The sequence below is a fragment of the Carassius carassius genome, chromosome 15 (assembly GCF_963082965.1).
Source record: "Carassius carassius chromosome 15, fCarCar2.1, whole genome shotgun sequence".
In the NCBI taxonomy this organism is placed as follows: Eukaryota; Metazoa; Chordata; class Actinopteri; order Cypriniformes; family Cyprinidae; genus Carassius; species Carassius carassius.
In genome coordinates this window covers 180,001-203,593 of record NC_081769.1, presented here as the reverse complement: position 1 = coordinate 203,593, position 23,593 = coordinate 180,001, and the positions used below count along the sequence as shown (strand labels likewise).

General features: G+C 41.5%; 1 protein-coding gene across 2 annotated transcripts in view; it reads right to left on the bottom strand.

The window, feature by feature from the left end:
• The window catches only part of cdkal1 (CDK5 regulatory subunit associated protein 1-like 1), a 231,760-nt gene that overhangs the window by 82,669 nt on the left and 125,498 nt on the right, over positions 1–23,593 (bottom strand). For both annotated transcript variants that reach the window (XM_059567198.1, XM_059567199.1), the window contains exon 9: positions 3,765–3,931. In XM_059567198.1, coding sequence (XP_059423181.1) covers positions 3,765–3,931 — 167 coding nt within the window. The remainder of the gene's footprint in view (positions 1–3,764; positions 3,932–23,593) is intronic.

Below are 23,593 nucleotides of genomic sequence, written 5' to 3'. Positions count from 1 at the left end.
CCAGCTGACCAATCACAGCCCATCGTGTGTTTCTGAGGGAGGGGCTTCATAACAACTGGAAATAAGTTGAGGCGTTTGTCAGAGAAGATCGTGTGAAATAAAGCTAAATTATGTGAAAAATAACGTGTTTTTAAAATACCACCCTTTTAAACAGAGTGTGTCATGAAGCGTCTGTGTCCTTACTGGAGCTCGATAAGCAGCAGTCACTGGAAAACATCTGCTTGTGTTCAGCAGAACACACTTCCTATACAAAACTAATTCATAAACCAGTACATTTGTGTTTCTGAACGTCAAACAGAGAACTATGTGGGTGACAGAGAGCACTCAGGAGCCATGGCCTGCTGGGAGTTTAATGAGGAACAGACGATGGTGAAGGGTTTGTCTCATCACTACAGGCTCTGTTTCCAGTCAGATTAAAGGAAACTGTAGAACAGATAACTCACTTTCTGAAAACTGCATTGCACAGGATGATGAATCCATTCAACATCATTGGTTCGGCGAGGAAACGCATGTCCTGGAGGAGCTACAGGACTCTATTATTATATAAATGGAGGTCTGGGAATGATGCGACATGATCAAAACCGGTCTAAAAAACCATTTCATGTATATTTAGCTTTAAGATCAAAAGTTGCTTAAGATCATGAGAAATAATGTCACGTGTTTCCAAATGTTTTGGTAGAGAATAATAATCTGGACTGCAGTATTCTTTTATCGCATTAAACTGTAGTTTAAAACATATACAATTATTGAAATCTGTTTATTCGTGTTGGTTTTGAATGAAAATTATTATGAATTACATTATTAATCAATAAATATCATTACAATTTCTCACACAACAATAAAAGAATGACGTTTCCCTGAACTTGTTGAGTTTGATGTAATTCCTGGTGCTGTTTCTAGTCTCACCGTATGCTTCTGAAGTCAAATGTTTCTCAAATAAGCTTTGTTTGATGACCGAGCTGATACAGTCGGACTGAAGGAGTCTCATCTACTGGCCATGCCAAGCTACATCAAGCCCCTAATGGACAGAGAGTCTCTGGCAGTGCATTAATATGAAAATGGCCTGTGTTTGAGAAGAAATTAGCGGCTGCTCCAAATACAAATGGTGGCGAGTCTCCAGAGCCTGAGCTTGAACTGAACTGTGAATGTTCACACATCGATCTCTAGACTCAAGGCCAGTCAGTGAGAGGCTCGTTCATTTCCCTCACTCCTTCATTTCATTTCTCTATTTTGGATCACGGTTTAATTAGCCCCAGTTTAGTCAGGCATAACTATCAGTATGATCATGACTGGGGTTACTGATCTGAGCAAATGCTGATGCATTAGGCACCACCGAATGAATGATTCCTCAAATCAAGTGTTTTGAGATGTTACCTTAAGACTTGGCCCTAGAAACCTGTGCTGAAGGATGGTTTTCATGTCGAGCCGGAGCACAGCGCATCGCTTCATTAGCTGACCGTCGAGGGTGCTTCACTGAGAGAGAGCACTACAGTGGATCACGCTCTCGTGTCGCTCTCAGAAGGGCTTTCAGTGATGACTTCCTGTGACCCGCTGCACTGAAGCAGACATCAATTAAACATGCTGGCCACCAATTAAGGCTCTTCAAAAGGAAAAATGTGAAGGCTAATGTATTCCAGTGCAATATATCCCAGCACATCACGAGTGGACACTACTGGCCTGGAGGTCAAGGCTCGGATGGTGATCAGGTGCACAGGTGGAGCGGTGAGGACACAAAGCTCGTATCTCAGTTTAAAGATATGATCTGAGAGCCTGTCTTTGGATTTCTGCAGCCCCACGGCTCTTATGGTATTCATGTTTGGTACAGCGGGTCAACCGGCGGGTCAGATTCATGACTGCATAATGAAGGCGATACGCTCTGGTTTAGGAAAAGCTACATATTCAGGCCGCCAAGTTTTGCTTCCTGGAATAAGATAACATCAAAGAGAGATTTGTGTAATCAGCAGCACATTAAAGTGAAAGCTGAACCTCCAGCTCTTCCTCACACTCGCTCCGTTCATCAGACTGAAGGTCACACAACCTGATCATTCGTAACTAACGAAGAGGCCAGCGTTCATCACTGCGTTATTCTCATTAGTGTTCACTAAGACATGCATCACTCCTAAACCCTGAACACAAGCACCATATGAATACATTTGTACATCTGCACACCTGTCTAAAGGACATTTTCTCTGCGCGTAAGAGCTCAATTACTAGTGCTCGAGAACCATTTTCTTCAGAAAGAGTCAATTCTGTAAGTGAGACACACTCTCACACCCCGCTGATCGGTCCTGTCCTGTCTGACAGGTGCTTCTGCCATTTCAAACGCTGAACAGAGGCTCCATTAATCACACATCTGCTCTGCTAAACACCTCTAATGCTGCTGAATGACTCTTCAGAAAGAGACAGCCGCAGCCTCCAGAATCACACAGAGCTCTCCACTCGCAGAAAACACTTCAGAGCCTGTGAATGGAGGAGATCTGGAAGAGTCAGGGGACGTGTTCTGATAAGAAGAGGAAACTTCTAGTGTTTAAAGGAGTTAAATCACCCTGTGATGATTTAGAAAAAGGAAGCATGAGCTGGTGATTTCAGCCCATCTGTCTATGTGTGATGTGATTTCTTGAGAGTGTGTGACGCAGAGACGCCCGCTGAGTGAACACTACACTCTCCGCTGCTCGTGTAGAAGTCACTGGAGATCCTCCATCTCTTGAAGAGCAGCACTGATCGTCAACTTGTGCTCCGCTGCTTCCCGTAAGACAAACAGACGCATCAAAGCAATGACATGCAATTAAAAATACTTGCTGAGCACGTGGAAATGAAATAAGGACAAATAGTCCAATGATGGAAATCAAATTAGCACATAAAAAGAAATAACCGTCCTCTAGCACGTATACAAGCACGCCTACATTTCTAATTAGCATTTAATTGTTATTTCTTTTCATTTAGGGGGAAAAAATCATCACTTTTTAATTTGAATGTAACAGTGCATAAACGTAACCTATACATCGGGGGACAAAATTAGAACCTCAATTAACCCTCTGCAAATTAAACCTGCTTCTCCCAGCACTTCTCTGCATCTGGGGCTCAGAGGAGGAACGCACAGCATTCTGGGTATTGTTCTAGAATGAGTCGATGCTACAGTCACTCCTGTGTGCTAGAGATCGACCATAATGATAAAAGAGACAATTTAGGGCTGCTCACACAAACAATCTATGTACACTTAAACTACTCAGACACTGTAATCATTTGACATTTACTAGAACATGTGAGTTCACTGACTGAAAGAATGTAGCACACACACAGTTGAAATCGAAGGAAAAGCCAAACACACAGCAGTTTGAAAGTGCCAGACAGAGCACGTGAGCCTCATAGAGGAGTTATGGTACACATAATTGTATTGAAAAGCTTTAGTATGGGTCCTCGGTTATAATTAAGCATTTAATGCAGCTTGCCCTCCTGTCAGATGCGTGTGCTGCTTAAAATGTTTTCCTCAGTGCATAACTTATATCTTACATTTTATCTAGCGTTAGCAAGAGTCCCACCCCCAGCAAACCAAAAATAAAAATAAATGCCAACTAAAAAAAAAAAAAGTATTTTTTCCACTTGCCACACTGACTCTATACTGAAACGTGACTCGAGTGTGAACCATCATTTTTGTGTGACGCTGTGCCCCTAGTGTATGATAGTAATGTTTCATCTGCTGCAAGATATTAAGATTGAAGTGCACTATGGGTAGTTGAGCGGTTAGTAAGAGCACGAGGACGCACCTCCAGATGTTCCAGGATGTACGGAGGGTTGGTCATGCCCAAACGCAGCATCGCTCCCTCGGGGATCTCCTTCACCAGCTCCCAGAGCAGAGAGGGCAGGTCTGTGCCGATGTCCCTGCCGTACGCACCCGTGTCCTCGCTGGTCAGCCAGATCTCACAGACGCCCTCTGCAACACAACACCAGTCAGCCTCATCACACACAGAGAAGTAAACGCCAGCAGTCATTTGAACTGAATAGAAAGTGGCTTAGGATTTGAAAAACAAACAAAAAAAAAAGCTCTAAAACGACCATAGTTTCTAAACAGACAGGGCAGGATTCTGAGCTGGGATGATTCTGTAATACACACCTTGTCCTGTAAGTGTAGAAAACAACAGCTTGACACTGGTCTGTTCTTCAGAGAACTGAGATAAATTACAACAGAGCAGCCTCCATGTGTTCTCCAGAGCAGCAAATAATGACTGTGAGAGACTTCATAATGATGACTTGGACCGAGCATCAGCAGTCAGTTGGGAAACACTCAAGGTTCGGCCAATCATTTCATTATCCTGAATCGAACCTGAGCGGCTCTGCAGGATGCTGCTTAACATGCACACACATGATTAGCAAAGCCTTGATGAAACTTAAATGTGAAAGAGAGCCTGTGTCCACGCAGATTCAGCAGCATTGCCTCCAGTGAAATGTTGTTGCAAAGTGAAGGAGCCAAATCATATTTCTAGATCGAACGCATCCTGGACAATGGAGGACAACATGACCCAACTAGTCTCCTAAAACACAATCCCTGCGCCGCAGCTCGTGTTTAAGGTCTCATACACAGGGGTCACAGCAAATGTGCAATAACACAGTCATGAATCTCAGTTATTGGTGACTGCTTCATCTGGGCCGGGTCATGACACCATGGGACAATGTAATCATACAACCTCACAAAACATAGTCAATTAACCCCTTTGACGCAGCGGGTGTGTGGTGAAAACAGGATGAGCACACACCTCTCCATCACCAGACCCTGGGTTATCCCTGGATGTGTGACATACATTTTGCTCCTTTTTCCAGCAATCAAGGAGGGGAATGTGAGCGAGGGATGGAAACGGGGCGGTGTGGAAAGAGCGTGAGGATGTGTGTCGTTTCCGGAAACAGTTGCCCTGCCTTTCCTGCGCTGAAGCACTGGACTCAACCCTCTCTGGCCGTCCAGCTGCGGGGAAACCCAGGGTCAGAGAGCTGACCTGACCAGCACCACCGCACTACAGCTCCAGCTGACACTAGGGTTGTTATCTTAACCTGGTTTCATAAGAATCAGATGAACTAACTCAAACTGTTGTGATACACCATACACTTAGCGCTTCAGTAAAGATTTCCAGTGATAAAGATAAATTGTTAATTGGGTTTTACACAGAGCTTGTTTAAAGCTGAGCTAGGCCTGTGAATAATTACTATCATGAAATGTTCTTAAAGTTAGGGTGTGCAAACAGAGTCTGATCCCAACACGCAGGAACACTGCGTAACCTCCATAACCGAAAACAAGTCCCGCTGAACTGTTTACTGCTGTCCAGACTGGAGGTTTGTGATGAGTGGTGTTGGCCATCATTAGTGCTTTGGTCAACCCTGTTCCTGGAGGTACACCAACACTGCACATTTTCAAACTCTTCCTAATCACTTCACACATCAGTTAACAGACTCCAAGACCTAAAACAGACGGGTCAGATAAGACAGACATCCAAAATGAGTGTGTGTGTGTGTGTGTGTGTTTAATAATGATAAAAACATGGGCGAACTGCTCTTCAACATCCTCCTAGGAGCAGGAGGAGGAGCGAGAGTGTGATCTAGACTCGATGGGCTGCAGTGTCCAGTTCTGTGACCTGTTAGTGGTCTAATAATTATCATGCTAAGACAGCGGTGTGGGAGACGCTACTGTGTGTCATAATCTGCCCCAGTGTTGCTTCCTTCAATCTGTGTGATAAACATCTGCTGACCACAGGCCAGACTCTGTACATCTGTATTAGTTTAGTCACAGACACATCTTCCTCGGTTCACCATCTACAGTACGACACACTCACAGCTCTCATCTGATCCAGCAGGTCTGTAGTTACCAGTGATGAGGCAGAGGCTCCTAAAGCACTAGGAGTGGAACGATACATGTACTCGTACTGAACCGTCATAGTACGGACATCTCAGTTCGGTGCATGAGGCCTTACAACGAACACAGGCAATTCACCCCCAAACCAGAAGGGGGTGCTCACAGCAACGCAACGCTGTTTGATTTTGGTTTACTGTGTTTTATTTTGATAAAGAACCAACCGCACTGTTAAGTTAGCAATGCTGGAACTTGTGTGTGTGTGTGTGTGTGTATGTTTCCTTATACCTGCAGAATCAACTTTAAACACTTATTGTCTTAATAATTCATCACTGTATAAAGGTCTGATTTTATTTGTGTGCACTCACAGTGAAAACAAATAGGATGTGGTTTTTCTTTCTGTGAACAAATTAAACGCGTCACAAAAATGAGCAAGCTCAGCTTATATAGGCTGTTATGTGTCGCACTGCTTTTTACCTTTTTTATCTGGAAACTAAAATAATTTTTCAAGAATATATATGTACTGCAGATTATTATATTAATATTATATATATATATATATATATATATATATATATATACTGTGTGGTGCAGCAGCAGCACGGACTCATACTCATTGTGGTTTCACACAAGACGCGTTTGCAGTCCGCTACTCGGTACGTGAACGATCGCTGCACTGCTGCAGACGCAACGCTCCTGGAACGCACTGACTGACCGCAACCGCATGAATGCTGGAATCCGTTAACATGGGTGCGTAAAAAAAAACGAAACGCATACGCACTGCAGACGGAGTATGTGTGAAACAGGTGTAAGGTTGTTTGCACCTTGTGCAAAGTGGAATTCGTTTACAGCTTTCTCAAGCAGTTTGTGATGTATTTAGGAAACAGGAGATGAGCCCCTGGTCTAATGCACCACCTGTCTTGAGAAACCAGTTCTCAAAGACTTAACGTTACTTTTAGTCATTATTTTATTTGGGTAGCACACATATTTTGAATGCCTTCGGAAGAATTCAAATGAGCCATTTTAATCTAGATTAATTCCAAGATCACAGTGAGATTAATCTAGATTTAAAAAAGTAATCTATGCCCACCACTAATATATATATATACCGTATTTTTTGGACTATAAGTCGCACTTTTTTTCATAGTTTGGCTGGTCCTGCGACTTATAGTCAGGTGCGACTTATTTATGAAAATAAATTTGACATGAACAAAGAGAAATGAACCAAGAGAAAACATTACCGTCTCCAGCCGCCAGAGGGCGCTCTATGCTGCTCTGTTCTCCTGTAGTCTACACTGAAGACATAGAGTGCCCTCTCGCGGCTGGAGACGGTAATATTTTCTCTTGGTTCTTGGTTTTAAATAAATGCGACTTATAGTCCAGTGTGACTTATATATGTTTTTTTCCTCATCATGACGTATTTTTGAACTGATGCAACTTATAGTCCGAAAAATACGGTATATATACATACACACACACACACACACACACACACACACTGAACAAAATTATAAACTCAACACTTGTTTTTACCTAAAAGATCTAAAACTTTTTCTATGTACACAAAAGGCCTATTTCTCTCAAGTATTGTTCACAAATCTGTCTAATTCTGTGTTAGTGAGCACTTCTCCTTTGCCGAGATAATCCATCCACCTCACAGGTGTGACATATCAAGATGCTGATTAGACAGCATGATTATTGAACAGGTGTGCCTTAGGCTGGCCACAATAAAATGTGCAGATTTACTGTACACCTCATGTCGCAGCATGATAATGCACGGCCCCATGCTGCAAGGATCTGAACACAAATCCTGGAAGCTGAAAACTGTTCTTGCATGGCCAGCATACTCACCGGACATGTCACCCATTGAGCATTAACACAAAGGAGAAGTGCTCACTAACACAGATTTAGACAGATTTGTGAACAATATTTGAGAGAAATAGGTGTGTGTGTCCCTGCAGCACAAAAGCAGTCATCAGTAGCACAGGTATATTTGTAGCAATAGCCAATTTCAGATTCCAGATTTTCAAATAGTTGTATCTCAGACAAATATTGTCCTCCTAACAAACTACTGTATATAGTAATGGAATGATGAATAAATCTCAATGTAATAATATTTAGTATTTTCACTTATAGGTGGACAAAAATATGAATTTGTACTACTGTCTGTTTAAAATAAATGAAAAGAAGCTAAGCATAGTAGATTTTTCCCGGCTGTACTGAGCTCGTCCCGAACCGTGGCATCGGTGTAGTGTTCCAGCTCTAGAGAGAGAAGCAGAACATTCACGACTCACACTGCTGTAGCTGTGCATGATGCTCGTCCATTCAAACACACACACACACACACACACACACACACACACACTTCTGAGATCACACGGTGCCCACAATTCACCATCACAACACAGATCTCACCGGAAAACCTGAGCTGATTAGAGACTCCAGTATAACTTCAGTCTATTAATGAAGTACTTGAAGAACTGAATATGATATGCTTTCAAAAGGACCCAAGCAGTGGCCCGTGTCACTCCAGTGTCATTTTACATGATGTTTGTGTATAATAAATTATATTCTAAAACAGACAGAGTTGATGGAAATCTCCTGCGAGCCTTACACTGGTCTAGACTGAGGAGAAACAAGAGAACTGGGTTTAGTTTCTTCTATACAGATGCTACTGTACTGCTCACACACACACACACACACACACACACCCCTCAGCATCTCATGTTTCTACACATCCTCTGAGCTCAGAACAAACCCCAAGATGCCCCACAGGGCCGTCCCATTCCATTTACTCTGTTACAAGCCAATTCATTAGCTAAAAAATGCACTCTGGCCATGTAATTTGCATAAAAATGAGCTGTGATAATTGGCATACAATTTTTTCCCAAATCTGAGCGTGTATGTGTGACGCCGCAGCGCATGTCCTTCAGCGTGCTTCTATTTCTTCTTATTAGATGAGAGATCTTATTAGTCACTGATGGGATTTAACAGTGCGGCTGACGGGCAAGAAAGAACTTCATAATAGTTATAATAATCTCTTCACCCAAGAAACTCAACACTGTTATTCTGACTTTCTTCAGTGAAACACAACAGATGATTTTTGAGAAAACGGAGGTCAGAACAACGGAGGAACCCACTGATTTTCATTGGTTTTCTTTGTGTTTGTGATTCAGTGAAGGGATTAAACTCGTGTGCCGTGTTTGATATTTAGCAATGGCTTGAAATGTTTCTCAGACGATCAGGAATCTCAGAACAATTTAGTAATATGCAGTATAATAGATGAGCCACGATGAGTCAATTAAACAAAGCAAAACTAGGAATAATAACAAAAGAGCCATTCAGAGCCGCTGACGTCTGTGTGTGCGGAGGATTCATGATGACCGAGCATCCCTGACCACTGACCCATTCATCCAGTGCAGAGGACGTTCACTAAACACCACCCAACAGTGCTGTCTGGAGGAGAGTTTACTCCTGATCTGCATTAGCATCACGCTCACACTAAAGAACCGTCAAACGAAGGCTTTGGCTTGTGGCTGTGTCACAGAACTGAACTCGGAGACGTTTAATTCCCTCCAGGTCCTCCGTAATTTGCCATCACACAGTACAGCAGGAAATTGAATTGTAAATCATTTAGCGTGTGTCCAAGAGCAGACGTTTAGACGGACGTGGCATTTAAGGAAATAGAATTCAGACATTACTTGGTTTGAACAAAACAACAGCTTCTCGTTCAGGAGTCTGTCAGAGTGTGAATTATCTGTTCAGTTCATCAAACTCAAAATGATAAAGCCACCTGGAGACGCATGGAAGCGGAGAGGTGACTGTTAGCTTTAGCTTTAGTTAGCTGTAGGACACCAGCTGAAGAAACGGACACTGAACATCTGACTGAAGCTGGACTTTAACACACTGTTTAAACGGACAACATTTTTTGACAACATTATTACAGCCTTCATCTGCTGAAATAAAAATGCATAATAAATAAATAAAGCAAGGATTCAGCAGAAACAATTTTGATTCTATCACATAACTGTGGAGTTATTAGTGAAACTATATCGTTGGTTATTAGTGCCATATCAGACAAGTCATATTAGCTCCCTCTAGTGCTACCCAGAGGAATCACTACATTAAACATACATTCATATTAAAACAACACATTTTCATTTTAATCTTTATTTGAGTGGGGGTTTTACATTTAAGTACTGTACAATGTTTTTTTTATTTTGTAACTTCTAGGTACAACACATTTTAAATCAATTGTAACAAAAAAATTTTAGCTGTTTGTAAGCACAGTGCAGTGTTAATGTTCAAACTGTGTATTTACAATGTTAAAGTGGCTGTCAATAATAAATATTCTTATTAGGAGAGCTGAATAGTGAGGCCTACTACACTGCAGTATTTGAATGTTGCTCATTATGTGGTACCGAGCCAAATATTCAGTATTAAAAATATATATTAAGATATCCAACAAAGATTCACAACACATTTCAACTTCACTGATCCTACAGTTCTGCTGTTATTAGGGATCTTGTTTTATTAGGGCTCAGCTGTTTATATGTGGTTTCAACATGACTTGGCTCTGGTGCATGAACTCCTAAATATATATATATATATATATATATATATATATTCAGAGTAACCGGTGTGACATGGACTGATACTTCTGCTCCAAATTCTTCCTTTACTCAAATCTGGTGCAGTTCCTGGACTAATGTCAGCCTAACGTTTCTCTCCATCCAGAAGCACACGAAGCTTTGAGGTGACTCCGTCTCAAGCTCTTCACATCAGAAGTTCAGTGCCTCACAAAAGCCTGGCCTCTTCCAACAGAGGTGAGAAATAAAAACCTAATAGGATTTCTCCCCCGCTTCTACAGAAAGAGAGAGAGAGAGACAGATAATGACTGAGCCTCTTGCTTCAGCTGCTGCATGCAAAGCATTGTGGGAGCTGGCTCTCCTCCCCCAAAGCCAGAGGGAGAGATGGGGGGTAAATTAGCTGCACTCTTGACTATTCACTACCTGGAGCCTGTTCTTTACCGAGCGGTGAATAGGATGCAGACACAAAGCAGCAGCTGCCGAGTGCTGGGCTGGACAATGGGGACGATTAGTGTGCTTCAGATGGAGCAGACGAGCCCCCCTCCACGAGAGAGAGATGGCATGGGGGCTTCGGTGAGATCCAGAAACTACTGCTACGACTGCGTGCCATGACCACAACGCACCAGATGATGTGAGGAATCACTCTGAGGAGCACAACTGCTTTAATACTAAGAGTTAGATCAGTAAGAGAGCTATGAGATTCATAAGCAGCTGAAGCGCCCCTAACTGCAAATGCATCATCATCATCATCTACAGCAGGGACGCACAACTTTGATTGTGACGAGGGGCAGATTACTAATCCACCTCTACACACCTTTTACATCGTCTTAATTTGCATTGTCTATAAATTTGCAACAAACAAATGTACATAGGTCTTTTTATTTGTGGCCTACAGAACATTCTCAAAATAACCCAAGAGGACAGTTAAAAAGGGCTTATATTATAATTATTTACTCCAAATGGAACCACAGTATAACCTTAAATCAAATGTAAGACCTTTAAAGACCTTTTTAAGACAAACTTCAGCGATTAAGAATAGAATAGAGATGAGTCAAAAGCATCAATTATTATATTAATTGAAACAATTATTATCAAGCAATTAGTATATTAAATTATGCATATCTTAGTGTCTTAATTGTTTACATTTTTATATAATGCATTAGCCTCTTGTTGATCCACTGGTTCACCTGAAAAAGCAAATGTATTCTCTTCCAGCAGGAGGCGCTTCAGAACAGCAGAAATATAGCGGTTTCCCCGGCAACAGCGGAACACTGAGCAGCAGCCTGACTCTCAAACATGGAGCGCTCATATTTACTCAAATCACAGCCTTCTGAAGCTTAATCAACAGATTCATCTACATAGCAATTCTTGTCTCTCCATCCCCAAATGTAAAAGTTTTTTTGAACCATTTAATAGTGTCTATAACCTTACAATTAAACTGAAGACCCGTGGAAACCCTACGAACAAAAACCCCTAAGAATCCACAGTTCAGCACAAACATTTCTGTCATGTATTTGGCAAAAAGGTTTTGTTTACTATGCATTTTTTCTATTGAAATTTGAGGAACGTACATTTCTGGTGTCCCTGTTTTTTGTGCCGATTTTCGATTTAATTATAAATATGGATTTCCAAACAATCCTTACTTTTCAAATGTTTTAAAATTGATCATCCAAGTCTAATATAACCCAGCAGGCTGCGCTAAAAGACACTGGGGCCGCCAGCTGCCCATTCCAGCACTACAGTAACACATGCTGCAGATAACCACAGGAAACACCTGCAGTGATGTGAGAGAAAACCATCAAAACATGACGAGAGATCAGTTCTACCGCAGTCTGAAGGTCTTTGTTAAAAAAGATGTTAAAGGAGTCCTATTATGCTTTTTCTTTTTTTGATTTTAGTCAGTGTGTAGTCCAAAGGGAGATATTTCATTTTAAAAAATCCCTTTTCAAGAACTACAACAAACGGCTCGTTTGGACTACACCATTGTATTCCAGGTTTTGTCATAAAGCATCCCATTAGAATATCATTCAAATAATTCCCACCTATAGAGATTTGAATGGTTGGGGGGTGACGAAGGGCAAGGTCGTGGTGCATCAGACAAGATGACAACAAAAAAGAAGTGCTGCTGAGAGTCAAGATTTCGCAAGTTATTACACATGCACCTGAACAATAATGTATGCATGTTACAATTACAGTTACAATTTTTTTTTACAATAAAATGCTAACAGTACAATACTGGACAATGATGTCTTCAGAAAACTGGATGTACTTTTCATTTCATCTTGCATGTAATGTCTGATAAAGCAGCATTTGTGAGCAGAAGTGCTACTTTGTGTACAGCGTTACTATGGAAACCTCATTTTCTGCCACTCCAACAGCGCCTCCTGCTGGCAGAGAACGAGTTTGCATATATATGCCGCTACTGGACTGTGGTATAAATAAATTCAACTGTATAACAGTTTCACTGTAATTCATTGTTATATAGTTAAAAATCAATAAACATAATACAGTAACACTATTTTAGGGTCTCTTAATTAGTTGATTATTAGCATGCATATTACTAGAATATTAACCATTTATTAGTACCAATTAATCACATATTCACATATTAATGCCTTATTCTACATGACCTTATTCTAAATCCCTAATCCTACCAAGACCCAAACTTAACAACTACCTTACTAACTATTAATATAATAAGCAGCAAATTAGGAATTTATTCGGGGAAAAGTCATAGTTAATAGTGAATAAGTGTTGCCTATTCTAAATTGTTACCCATAATACATATGCACTTATCTGTACATAGGAAATGCAGTTATTTTTAAGCGGTTGTTTGACATCCTATTTAAAACGTGATTGAGCAAAAAAAACAAAAAACAAAACAAAACAACAACAGTACCATTACCAGTCTAATATATCTTGCAATATCCGCATCAGTCATCGTGCTCAATATTCTCAGGCTCAAATTGATATGGCAATATTGACGTCACCCTTACCGTAACCTGGAGCCGATGCAAGTTGCTGCTTTGTTTAACAGCATTTCAGCTGTTCGCCAATCACAATGCACTGGGACAGATAACCAATCACAAACATTTAGTTTTTTGGAAGGCAGGCCTTCATCAAACCCGGAAATAATCGAGCTGTTTGTGCCAGGCTGGGGAGAAAGGTATTGTAATCATGTAAATTCTGTGAAATACAAGGTGTTTTCAAACCACCAAGCATGAGAACATGTTCTAGTACACCCTCCAAACTTAAACTCAAGACTTTGTAAAAGAGCATAATAGGACCCTTTTAAGAGTAAGACCTCGAGTGAAGTGACTCGACAGGACTCAGAAATAATGCCCAGGATCAAATTACTCAAGCTCTTCCTGGGAACGTCTTTGTCAAACTCACTGACACCACAGGCTCCAGCACACAAACACAACATCCACAATTATTCAGGCTTCTGGCCGGGATGCTTGGGCTACGTCTGACCTTCTGAGGGACTCTCATCCCCTCTGGCCTGATTAGTCTCTCGCTCACAGACAGGGAAAGGAAGACTTTCAGGAATAATGTCAACGGCACCAGCAGAGAGAAGCTCAGAACGAAGGAAAAAGAGAAAGAGCCAGAGGTTTGAAGAGAAAGGACAGTTCAGCCAAAAATGAAAATGTGATGTTTATCTGCTCACCCCCAGGGCATCCAAGATGTAGGTGACTATGTTTCTTCAGTAGAACACAAACTGAGATTTTTAACTCAAACCGTTGCTGTCTATCAGTCGTATAATATAATGCTTATATAATATAATATAAAAAGAAATGCTTTTCTGATGTGATTTGAAATTAAAAAATGGAGAAGTTCAACAAAAGGCAGATTTGAACCCGGGTCGATGGCATCAAAAGGAGCATGACACACGCTCTACCATCTACACCACTGAATCTGAAGACTGATGATCGTCTTGTGTAATATTTACTAGCCCAATCACACGCTGGAGGCTGGGGTCAATGTAATGAGCCTCTGACAACAAGGTGGACTACTGCACTTCAAACAGCTGCCCACAGAGAAAAACAGCCACCTGTGACTGTACTGTGTGAACATAACCGTGTTAAGGACTCAAATACAGGGCTGAAAACCGTATTCTGCTGCTGTACATTAACATATTTAGATACTGGAAAAATGCAACTTTGCAGCAGTGATGATTTTGGTCTGTCACTTTCTACAAGCAAAGTAATCACAGCACTTTCAGAATCTTATTGTGTCTGTTCGTTATCTTTAATGAGATCTTTAATGATTTCAGGGGCTCCAAGCAACCACATTAGCATTATTTATAAAGTTCAACCATTCCTTCATCCTGGTCTTAATTCTTTAATCCAGGGATTCCCAGCCTCTTCTGTTCACCTTGAGCTCAAAGATGTACCTGAAGTCTCCCTGAGATTTCAATATTTCTGCAATTCAACAACACATTCACATGTTCATAGCTCTATGATCACATGATATTCAGGTACGGTATGGCTCGTCCTTCATTAGTAGGTCTGACCATGTCTGAGACCGAGCGTTTGCCAGTGTGCATGAATACTTTGGCTATGAGAGGAGACTACATATCCAAATGAGCTCTGATTAAATCATTTGTGTTGATGTTTAATATCAGCTGTCTAAGAGCTCGTCTGTGCCCAGAAGCCTCCACACTGAGCCGCCCATCTAATGAGAGATAACAGAGGCTTGTTTTTAAAGCGCTGACTTCACTTCTGCAGTTTAATATTGTTTTTATCTCTGCTGCCTTTCCTCTATCTGTAGTGTTGACTCTGTGAGAGGGTTCATTCAATCACTTCATCCGGTAGACAGTCGCACTTTATGGCATTTGTATTACGCACTTTGGCCTCACGTGTTTGGTTCTATTTGCTCTCTTTCTAGGCCTGTTCTCAGGGAGTGTAAACTTCCGCATTGGTGTTTCTCACCTCTTTTTGTTTTTTATGTGAGCTCTTGATATCGTTGTCATCATGGTTTTTACTCTCATCTCTGCAGACAGCCCTCAGGATTTATCACAAATTCTAAACTCTGTGTCTTGTCAGGATTCAGCTGTTCTCCCAGCCATCAAAACACTGGGGGAGCTCTTCAAAATGTGAAAAATATGTCACTCTGCTAAATTATTGATCGGGGCACACACACATGACCTCTCTCTATACACACACACACACACACACACAAGTTGTGTTCTCCTCAGTGTACTCGCTAATAGGTTTAAATGGAAGGTGTTGGAGCATGAAGACGGCAGACAGGTCTGTGAGGAGATTGGCTGGATGTGGTCTCCTCGTGGCTCTGATGCCGCAGTAAAAGCCCGTCTGCAGGACCCCCACAGCTTCAATCAGCCACTGAGTCTGAGCCACTCTCCACCTGTCAATACCACCGAATCTACGGCTGTCTCGCTCCCTCGTTCCACATCTCTACAGCTACTGTTGGCCATAAATACTGCATTGGGAAATGGCTGTTTAAACAGGATGAATAGCCGGTGAAATTAATGTTGGCAAAACGATTAACGGTGGAACGAGGTCCCTGACGAAAGTCGTGAGCACAGTGGGCTTTCTGATCCGTGCCGGGAACCCCTCACTCAGCGGGATATTAATGACCACTTCACATCAGAAGATCACAAACACAGAGTCAGGAACACTGTGATGGAGAGGCGATCTCTCCAGGTAAGACTACACCTGACTCGATGTGATGCGCACGTCTCTCTGAGATTCACACTGTGAAGTGAGCACTACTGACCATGGCATGGATTATTACCCTCTTGCTGATCTCAAACAGCAGCCAGGACACATGTTTCACCAAACGTGTGCATGTACCTGTGTGACCGCACAAGACCAAGGATAACTAGCTTCATCTGGGGTCTAGCAAAAGCCTTCAGCAACAATGCATCTTTGGGGTCCTGCTGACCGGGGCTTTTAGCACATTAACCAGAACAGAAGCCTGCATACATGAACACTAAGGCCCAATCCCAATTATATTTTATACCCCTTCCCCTTGTCCCCTGCAACAGTGTGATCGGAAATCGCGCAGCTCACACATCCAGGAGAGAATAAACTTGTCAACGCTGCCCCACGACTTTTATTAAATACAGTTTAAATACTGAATCGCTCATATTTTCCAGTGATAAGAGGATACAATCGCTGTTTTTAAGTAAACTCACTCTAAAAAGATAAACGCACAGACGCGAATACACGCAACTTTTATGGGACTCACAGCTGCAGTGCTCTACCTAACTTATAATTGTAACAGTTTCCTACTTCAGTGTGTTACAAACATAATTTTGGTGTCTTTGGAAAGAAGACCCTTTGGGCTTTACTTTTTATCAACTAGATTTGATAATGCTCAAAAATATTAAAAGTTATAGACACTGAAGTGCCTTGAAATTTATTTTTACCACACTTAAATATTTTTTATTTGATATGAAAATACATGAAATGAGTCCTGGAGCAATCTAGAAAAGTAATGGGTTGAAAGCCACATGTCTCATGAGTTTCTATTTCTAATCTGAATAAGATATCATGAAAAATGAGACTCCTGCAAATATTTTTATGAGACTATGTCTACACCCCCCACCCCCCAAATTTTAGTATTGAAGGCTTCTACAAACTATTTAGTCATTAAACATACCACTGCATAGTTTTTTTTTTAATTATAAAACACTAGACAGAAACTTAGACATCATATAAGTGATTTATTTGAGCACTAGAAAAATACAATAATAATAATTTGAGTAAAAAAAGATTTAATTTTGTTTGCCAATTACAGAAAATCCTGAGATTGCTAGAAATGCAGCATTTACAATGAATTACGATGCAAATAAGTTCTGATGTGCTGATGGCCACTTATACAGATGGTAATAACACAAATGTGCCGAAGTAAATAATCCACTCTCCCTATTCATATAGATGCGTTCACTTTGATAGCCGTGATCATGCGGTAATAGCGAGCTGATTTGGGCTGATTTGCACTCAAACAGATGGTAATCATGCAGATACATTCACATTCAACATAAAACACACTCTCAAATATATAAAAACTGTTGAAAAATAAAAGAAACAAAGAAAAATGCGATCGCTATAAGTTCCGCCTCCATCAGCTGACAGGTGCGTCAGAGCGCGTCTCGAGGGAGCGCCAGAATTCAAATAAACGATCTTTCGCCTATCTTTCATTCATTATTTTTTCTGTGGATCGTCTCATTCTGTTTGTGACACTGTACGCTGCAAAACCATGCCGTTTTTTTTACTACCAAGACGTTTCCGACCATGAGTTATTCCATAACGGACGCAAACAGTTCTGTCGCTGAAGAACTGAAATGTAAACAAAGGAATTATGATCCATATTACAACGTTATTGCTTCGTTGGAATAAACGTTCTCCATGAGATGTCTTCAGTGGACCCTTACCTTCCTAACTAAACCGGGATTTACAGCTGTGGATGTGTTTATGACTCCTTATTACGACGGATCTGGTATGGACTGTTTTCATTCTTCATGTTTTTGTGTGTACTGCTTACACAAATGTAGCAAATACAGTCTTTATAAGCTTTCCTTTGAAAAACAGCGATCTGTTGTCGATGCTTGAGGCTTAGATCTTTATAATGATACATAGTTTGTCAAGATTAATTTTGTCCCATTTCATTTAACCTATTTGTAATCATTGACACATGCAAGTTGAGGGGTGTTGAGGACGCCCTCGTCGGGGTGCAGGCTAAGAGGTTAAATAAATTCAATGCACACAGACTTAAGTAGTTAAAGTCTTTGGTTATTTTTATTGTTATGATTTTGGCTCACATTTAACAAAAGCCCATCAATTCACTATCTCGACAAATTAGAATATGGTGACATGCCAATCAGCTAATCAACTCAAAACACCGGCAAAGGTTTCCTAAGTCTCTCAGTTCACTAGGCTACACAATCATGGGGCTGACCTGCTGACCTGCTGACCTGACAGTTGTGCAGAAGACAATCATTGACACCCTTCACAGGGAGGGTAAGTCACAAACATTAATTGCCAAAGAAGCTGGCTGTACACAGAGTGCTGTATCCAAGCATGTTAACAGAAAGTTGGAAGGAAAAAGTGTGGAAGAAAAAGATGCACAACCAATTGAGAGAAGCGCAGCCTAATGAGGATTGTCAAGCAAAATCAATTCAAGAATTTGAGTGAACTTCGCAAGGAATGGACTGGGGTCAAGGCATCAAGAGCCACCACGCACAGACGTGTCGAGGAATTTACTGAACCACAGACAACATCAGAGGCATCTTACCTGAGCTCAGGAGAAGAACTGAACTGTTGCCCAGTGGTCCAAAGTCCTCTTTTCAGATGACAGCAAGTTTTGTATTTCATTTGGAAACCAAGGTCCTAGAGTCTGGAGGAAGGGTGGAGAAGCCCATAGCCCAAGCTGCTTGAAGTCCAGTGTTAAGTTTCCACAGTCTGTGATGATTTGGGGTGCAATGTCATCTGCTGGTATTGGTTCATAGTGTTTTTTTGAAAACCAAAGTCACTGCACCTGTTTACCAAGAAATTTTGGAGCACTTCATGCTTCCTTCTGCTGACCAGCTTTTTGAAGATGATTTCATTTTCCAGCAGGATTTGGCACATGCTCACACTGCCAAAAGCACCAAAAGTTGGTTAAATGACCATGGTGTTGGTGTGCTTGACTGGCCAGCAAACTCACCAGACCTGAACCCCAGAGAGAATCTATGGGCTATTGTCAAGAGGGAAATGAGAAAAAAGAGACCAAACAATGCAGATGAGTTGAAGGTGCCAAAATTGACAATTTTTCAATCAATCAATGAATCAATACATTTTTGTGGAATGGGAACAAGAAAGCCTGGATTTATTGGTAATTGTGGATGGGTGAAACACGTATGCATGTCCAGTGATGTGAGTGAGGCTCTCACAGGCGTAAAGAGAATCCTGAAGGCCTCAGATCATGAATCTAGAGAGACGCAGATAGCCGTGAACATCAGCTTTGGGACAAACACACGGCTGTCACACATCAATGTCTCTCACAGATAGACAGAGCTGTTGTTTGCTTTAGGACTCGTGGTGGTTTTCTGGTGAAGCGAAACACATCGGGTCTTCAGGGCTCCAGCAGAGTTCTCACACAGCTGTGAGGAGACGGCTGTGTTTCTGGACCCAGTGCTAACACAGCTGGTCGAGGGCTTCCGGATCACTCACACCTCTGTAGAGTGTGTTTATGAGCTGCTCAGGGGTTAGTGTACTAGATCAAGTGTGAAAGGTGACTCTGAGCTGAAGGATGGTTTGAGGGGCCTATGATTCTCCTTCTAAATGATTGTGTCTGTGATCCGTCTGTAACTCTAGATCAGGGATAACCAACCCTGCTCCTGGCGATCGACTGTCCTGCAAAGTTTAGCCCCAATCCTAATCAAACACACCTGCCTTTAATTTTTAAGTGATCCTGAAGACCTTAATTAGTTGCTTCAGGTGTGTTTGATTAGGATTGGAGCTGAACTTTGCAGGACAGTCGATCGCCAGGAGCAGGGTTGGTTACCCCTGATCTAGAGGAAACTGAGCCGTTTTCTGAGGCTTCTGAACACATCTGACCACGTCTCAGGACAGTCATGACTATCACAATCACATGAGCAGATGGCAGATCTCACAACTGTGCTTGTCAAAGAAACAGAGAATTTGGTGGTTTCCAGGCCATGAAGAATTAATAAATAAAAACTTTAAAAACATCAACCCTAAATTTTAAATGTAGAATACTTTAAGTGTATTATTGTTATTATTGCTATTCATTATTTAGTGCGGATCATCTATGTGATCATATGCACAAATGGAGACATGACAGAGAAGATCATGGACAAATGAAAGCAGTCATCATCTACTCTTCCTCATGTCACTCCTCACCTGTAGGAGACTCTTTCTTCTCTGGGGCATGAAAGGAGATGCTGAGCAGAAGGTCAGAGTTGTTTACTTACAGACAACTGATGGCTGCGGTTTAAAGAAATACATAAAATAGCTATTCACCACAATTCTTTCCTTGTGGCAAGAACTCAAACCTCAACATGAGGCGAGGAAATGATCCCAGAACAGACCGTGTGTGTCCACTGAACTACACTGATGTGAGCGGCCACACAGAGTCTGATCACACCGTCATCCAGCGAGAGACTGACGCACTCCTGTGTGTGTGTGTCTGAAGATCTAGTTCACACATTCATCATGGGTGGCGCTAAATCACGTTAACATCATCCTCTCCAAATCAGCATGCAGCATTTTACACAGGCTTCTCAAAGTGAGAGAGAACACACACACACACACACACACATACACAAAAACCCCAATGTAAACAAACACTTGAGTAAACAAACAAGAGTGAATGAATGGATTCCTAATGACGCACACATCCTGCACACGCTTCTCACATTCAAACACTCACACAGTAACACAGACACTGATTTTTTTTGCCATTTGTGTGTGTGTGTAACTGCTGAACAGCCCCACTCATGTACTGTATTAAATATGCATGATACTTAATAAACATTCTACATTACCATGTACTGTTTGCCATTATAAATAAAATTGCATTCCTGTTTAATGTATGTGCTACTGAATATGAAATAAAGAATAAGAGCCAACCTCACAAACACAAGAGGAACAACAACAAAAAAAGAATGATATAAGAGAGAGCAGACGTGCAGATGAGCCGCAGAACTGAGAAATGAGGTGCAGATGAGAGTTCAGAGAGCAGAAGTGTGTTACACCAACCTCAACGGCCCTGAACTGATGGAGAGAGAGACACAGAGAGAGAGAGAGAGAGAGAGAGAGAGATGAAGCCGTCAGTGTGAGACACTGCTGACCCCTGCTGGAGGACAGAGATGAATTAGTTATTAAACTGACTGGAGCAAAATAATGACACTAATGTGTTTCTAATGCAGGGTTTGAGTTTGTCTGCACCACAAATTCGGTTAATTCACTTTTTAGCACGGTGAAGCTGCTCTGAAACAAGCTCTTCTGTATAAAGTGCTTTAGAAATAAAGGCCCCTCTTGACTGAGGTCGCCTGTGCTGTTGACCTCTTGACCTCTCGACACAACTAAACCTCATGCTGTGTCTTCAAGCAGAAGCAGCTGAAATGTGAGCACACAGGGGCCAGGGACCGGTCTGACGCTTCAGACCCTGTGAGGCCCCGCGGTGATCAGGATCCCTCTCACAGATGAGCCCCTTTCACACTGCGATTCCTGAAAATACACAGGTAACGTGTCCCAGCAATTGTTCCCGGGTCGCTAGATTTTGCACTTTCACACTGCCAGTGATTACCCGGGATATGTGCGTGTGTTCACACACAACCCGTAAAGATCCTGTAATGACACGTGACATCAGGGTAATGTACGAGTCGAAAACGCTAGGCACGTTATACTTTCACTGAAGCTGGCGAACGATCTCAGTGTCAGCGCGGAAAGTGAGGAACTATCTGATCTCTGCTTCATTACAGTTTGCACTTTTTTCATCGCGAAAAAATCTTTCGCGATCTTCCTTCAAAACACCTGGTAAAAGAGTCGTGTGATAACATGCATCATCACTATGACACACTCTTTACTGCATTAGTTCTGGCTTTTGTTCACACAGCGCTCGTTCAAGGACTGAAACCGGCAATGTTACTAGGTCCCCGACCCAGGATCAGTCCTGGAATCAATCCCGGGACGTGTTTGTGTTCACACAGAAGAAAACCCGGAAATGTTCCAGGACCAATGTGCAGTGTGAAAGGGGCTATACAGATGAAGAAACAGACATAAACTTTTCCAGCAAAGGGAATTTTTTTCCCCAATATATTCAATTCAACAATCATATTTTCGATATATTAAATGTAACTGTTCTGCTGTGTCTGTTCGGAACTATTTTAGTTTGCAAAACAAAGCAAAACACATACAATACAGTTTCTAAAACGTAAGTCTTTTGTACAAAATCAAAATCACATTCGCAGTAATGCCAATATTCAGAAAAAAAAGCACTTTTGATTACGTGATGTCATTAACATTAAAGGGGTCATATAAAGTTGCTAAAAATAACATTATTTTGTGTATTTGGTGTAATTAAATGTTTATGCGATTTAAGTTTAAAAAAAACATTATTTTCCACATACTCTACACTAGTGTTTCTCCTCTATGCCCCGCCTTTCTTAAACTTGCCGTTTTTTAAAAGGCCATCGTTCTGAAAAGCAAGGTGTGTTCTGATTGGCCAGCTATCCAGTGCATTGTGATTGGCTGAACACCTCAAGTGTGTGAGGGAAATGTTACGCCCCTCATCATACTGTGATGTGTGTGTCCCAGTCAGAACACCAGCACACAGAACGAAACCAATAAAACCCATTACAAACGAGGCATTTGTTGCATCCAGTGGGGACATTATTACTGATTATAATGACTTATACTGTCTTTTATTTGTGATCGGAGAAATGACAAACAACAAGCACTACTCTCCACTGCTCAAAATTTGTTTGAATCATCAGTGAAAAATCCTTTACATATGAAAACATACTTACAGACTGAGTCAGAAGCGCCAGCATTGTAGTCCACTCTCACAGGATCAGGAAACACTCCATAAAATGTGCTGCACACAATATTTGCAAATCTTCCCACATTGTGACATAGACATGTGGGTGTGTTAAAACGAGGCGTTTTAGTGGGGTGTGGTTGACCCTTAACTTTGATAAAGAATATCTCTTTGGGTTTGAGACTTTGCAACTTTGCAGATCTTCTTCATGCACCAAGAGCTTGTAACACTCCCAAGAGAAAGGAAACATGGAAATCACATCATATGACCCTTTAAACAAAATCATACAGGGACATTTCTTGTTGTCATCTCTCAAATTTGGAGCATTTTTATTTTTATTTTTGGTGTTGCTTTCACTGTAAATCCTGGTTATTCTCTGACCCTGTCACTGGTGTCTGGATCCTGATGTACTGCATCACAATCCAATGCTGCCCTGTCCTCTCTCCACGGTCCAACAAAATTAAGAGATAAAATAGCGAATGCAACAACAAGCAAAGTGTGTTATAGATCACTTTAGATAACAGCAGCAGCAGCTAAACGACTGGCAGTGAAACTGAAGACAACCGGTTCAGTCAGATGAATGGTTCCCACAAGAGCTCTCAGGTCTCAATAGTTGGGGGAAATGAGCGATAGGAAAGAGAAAAAGAGAGAACGAGTG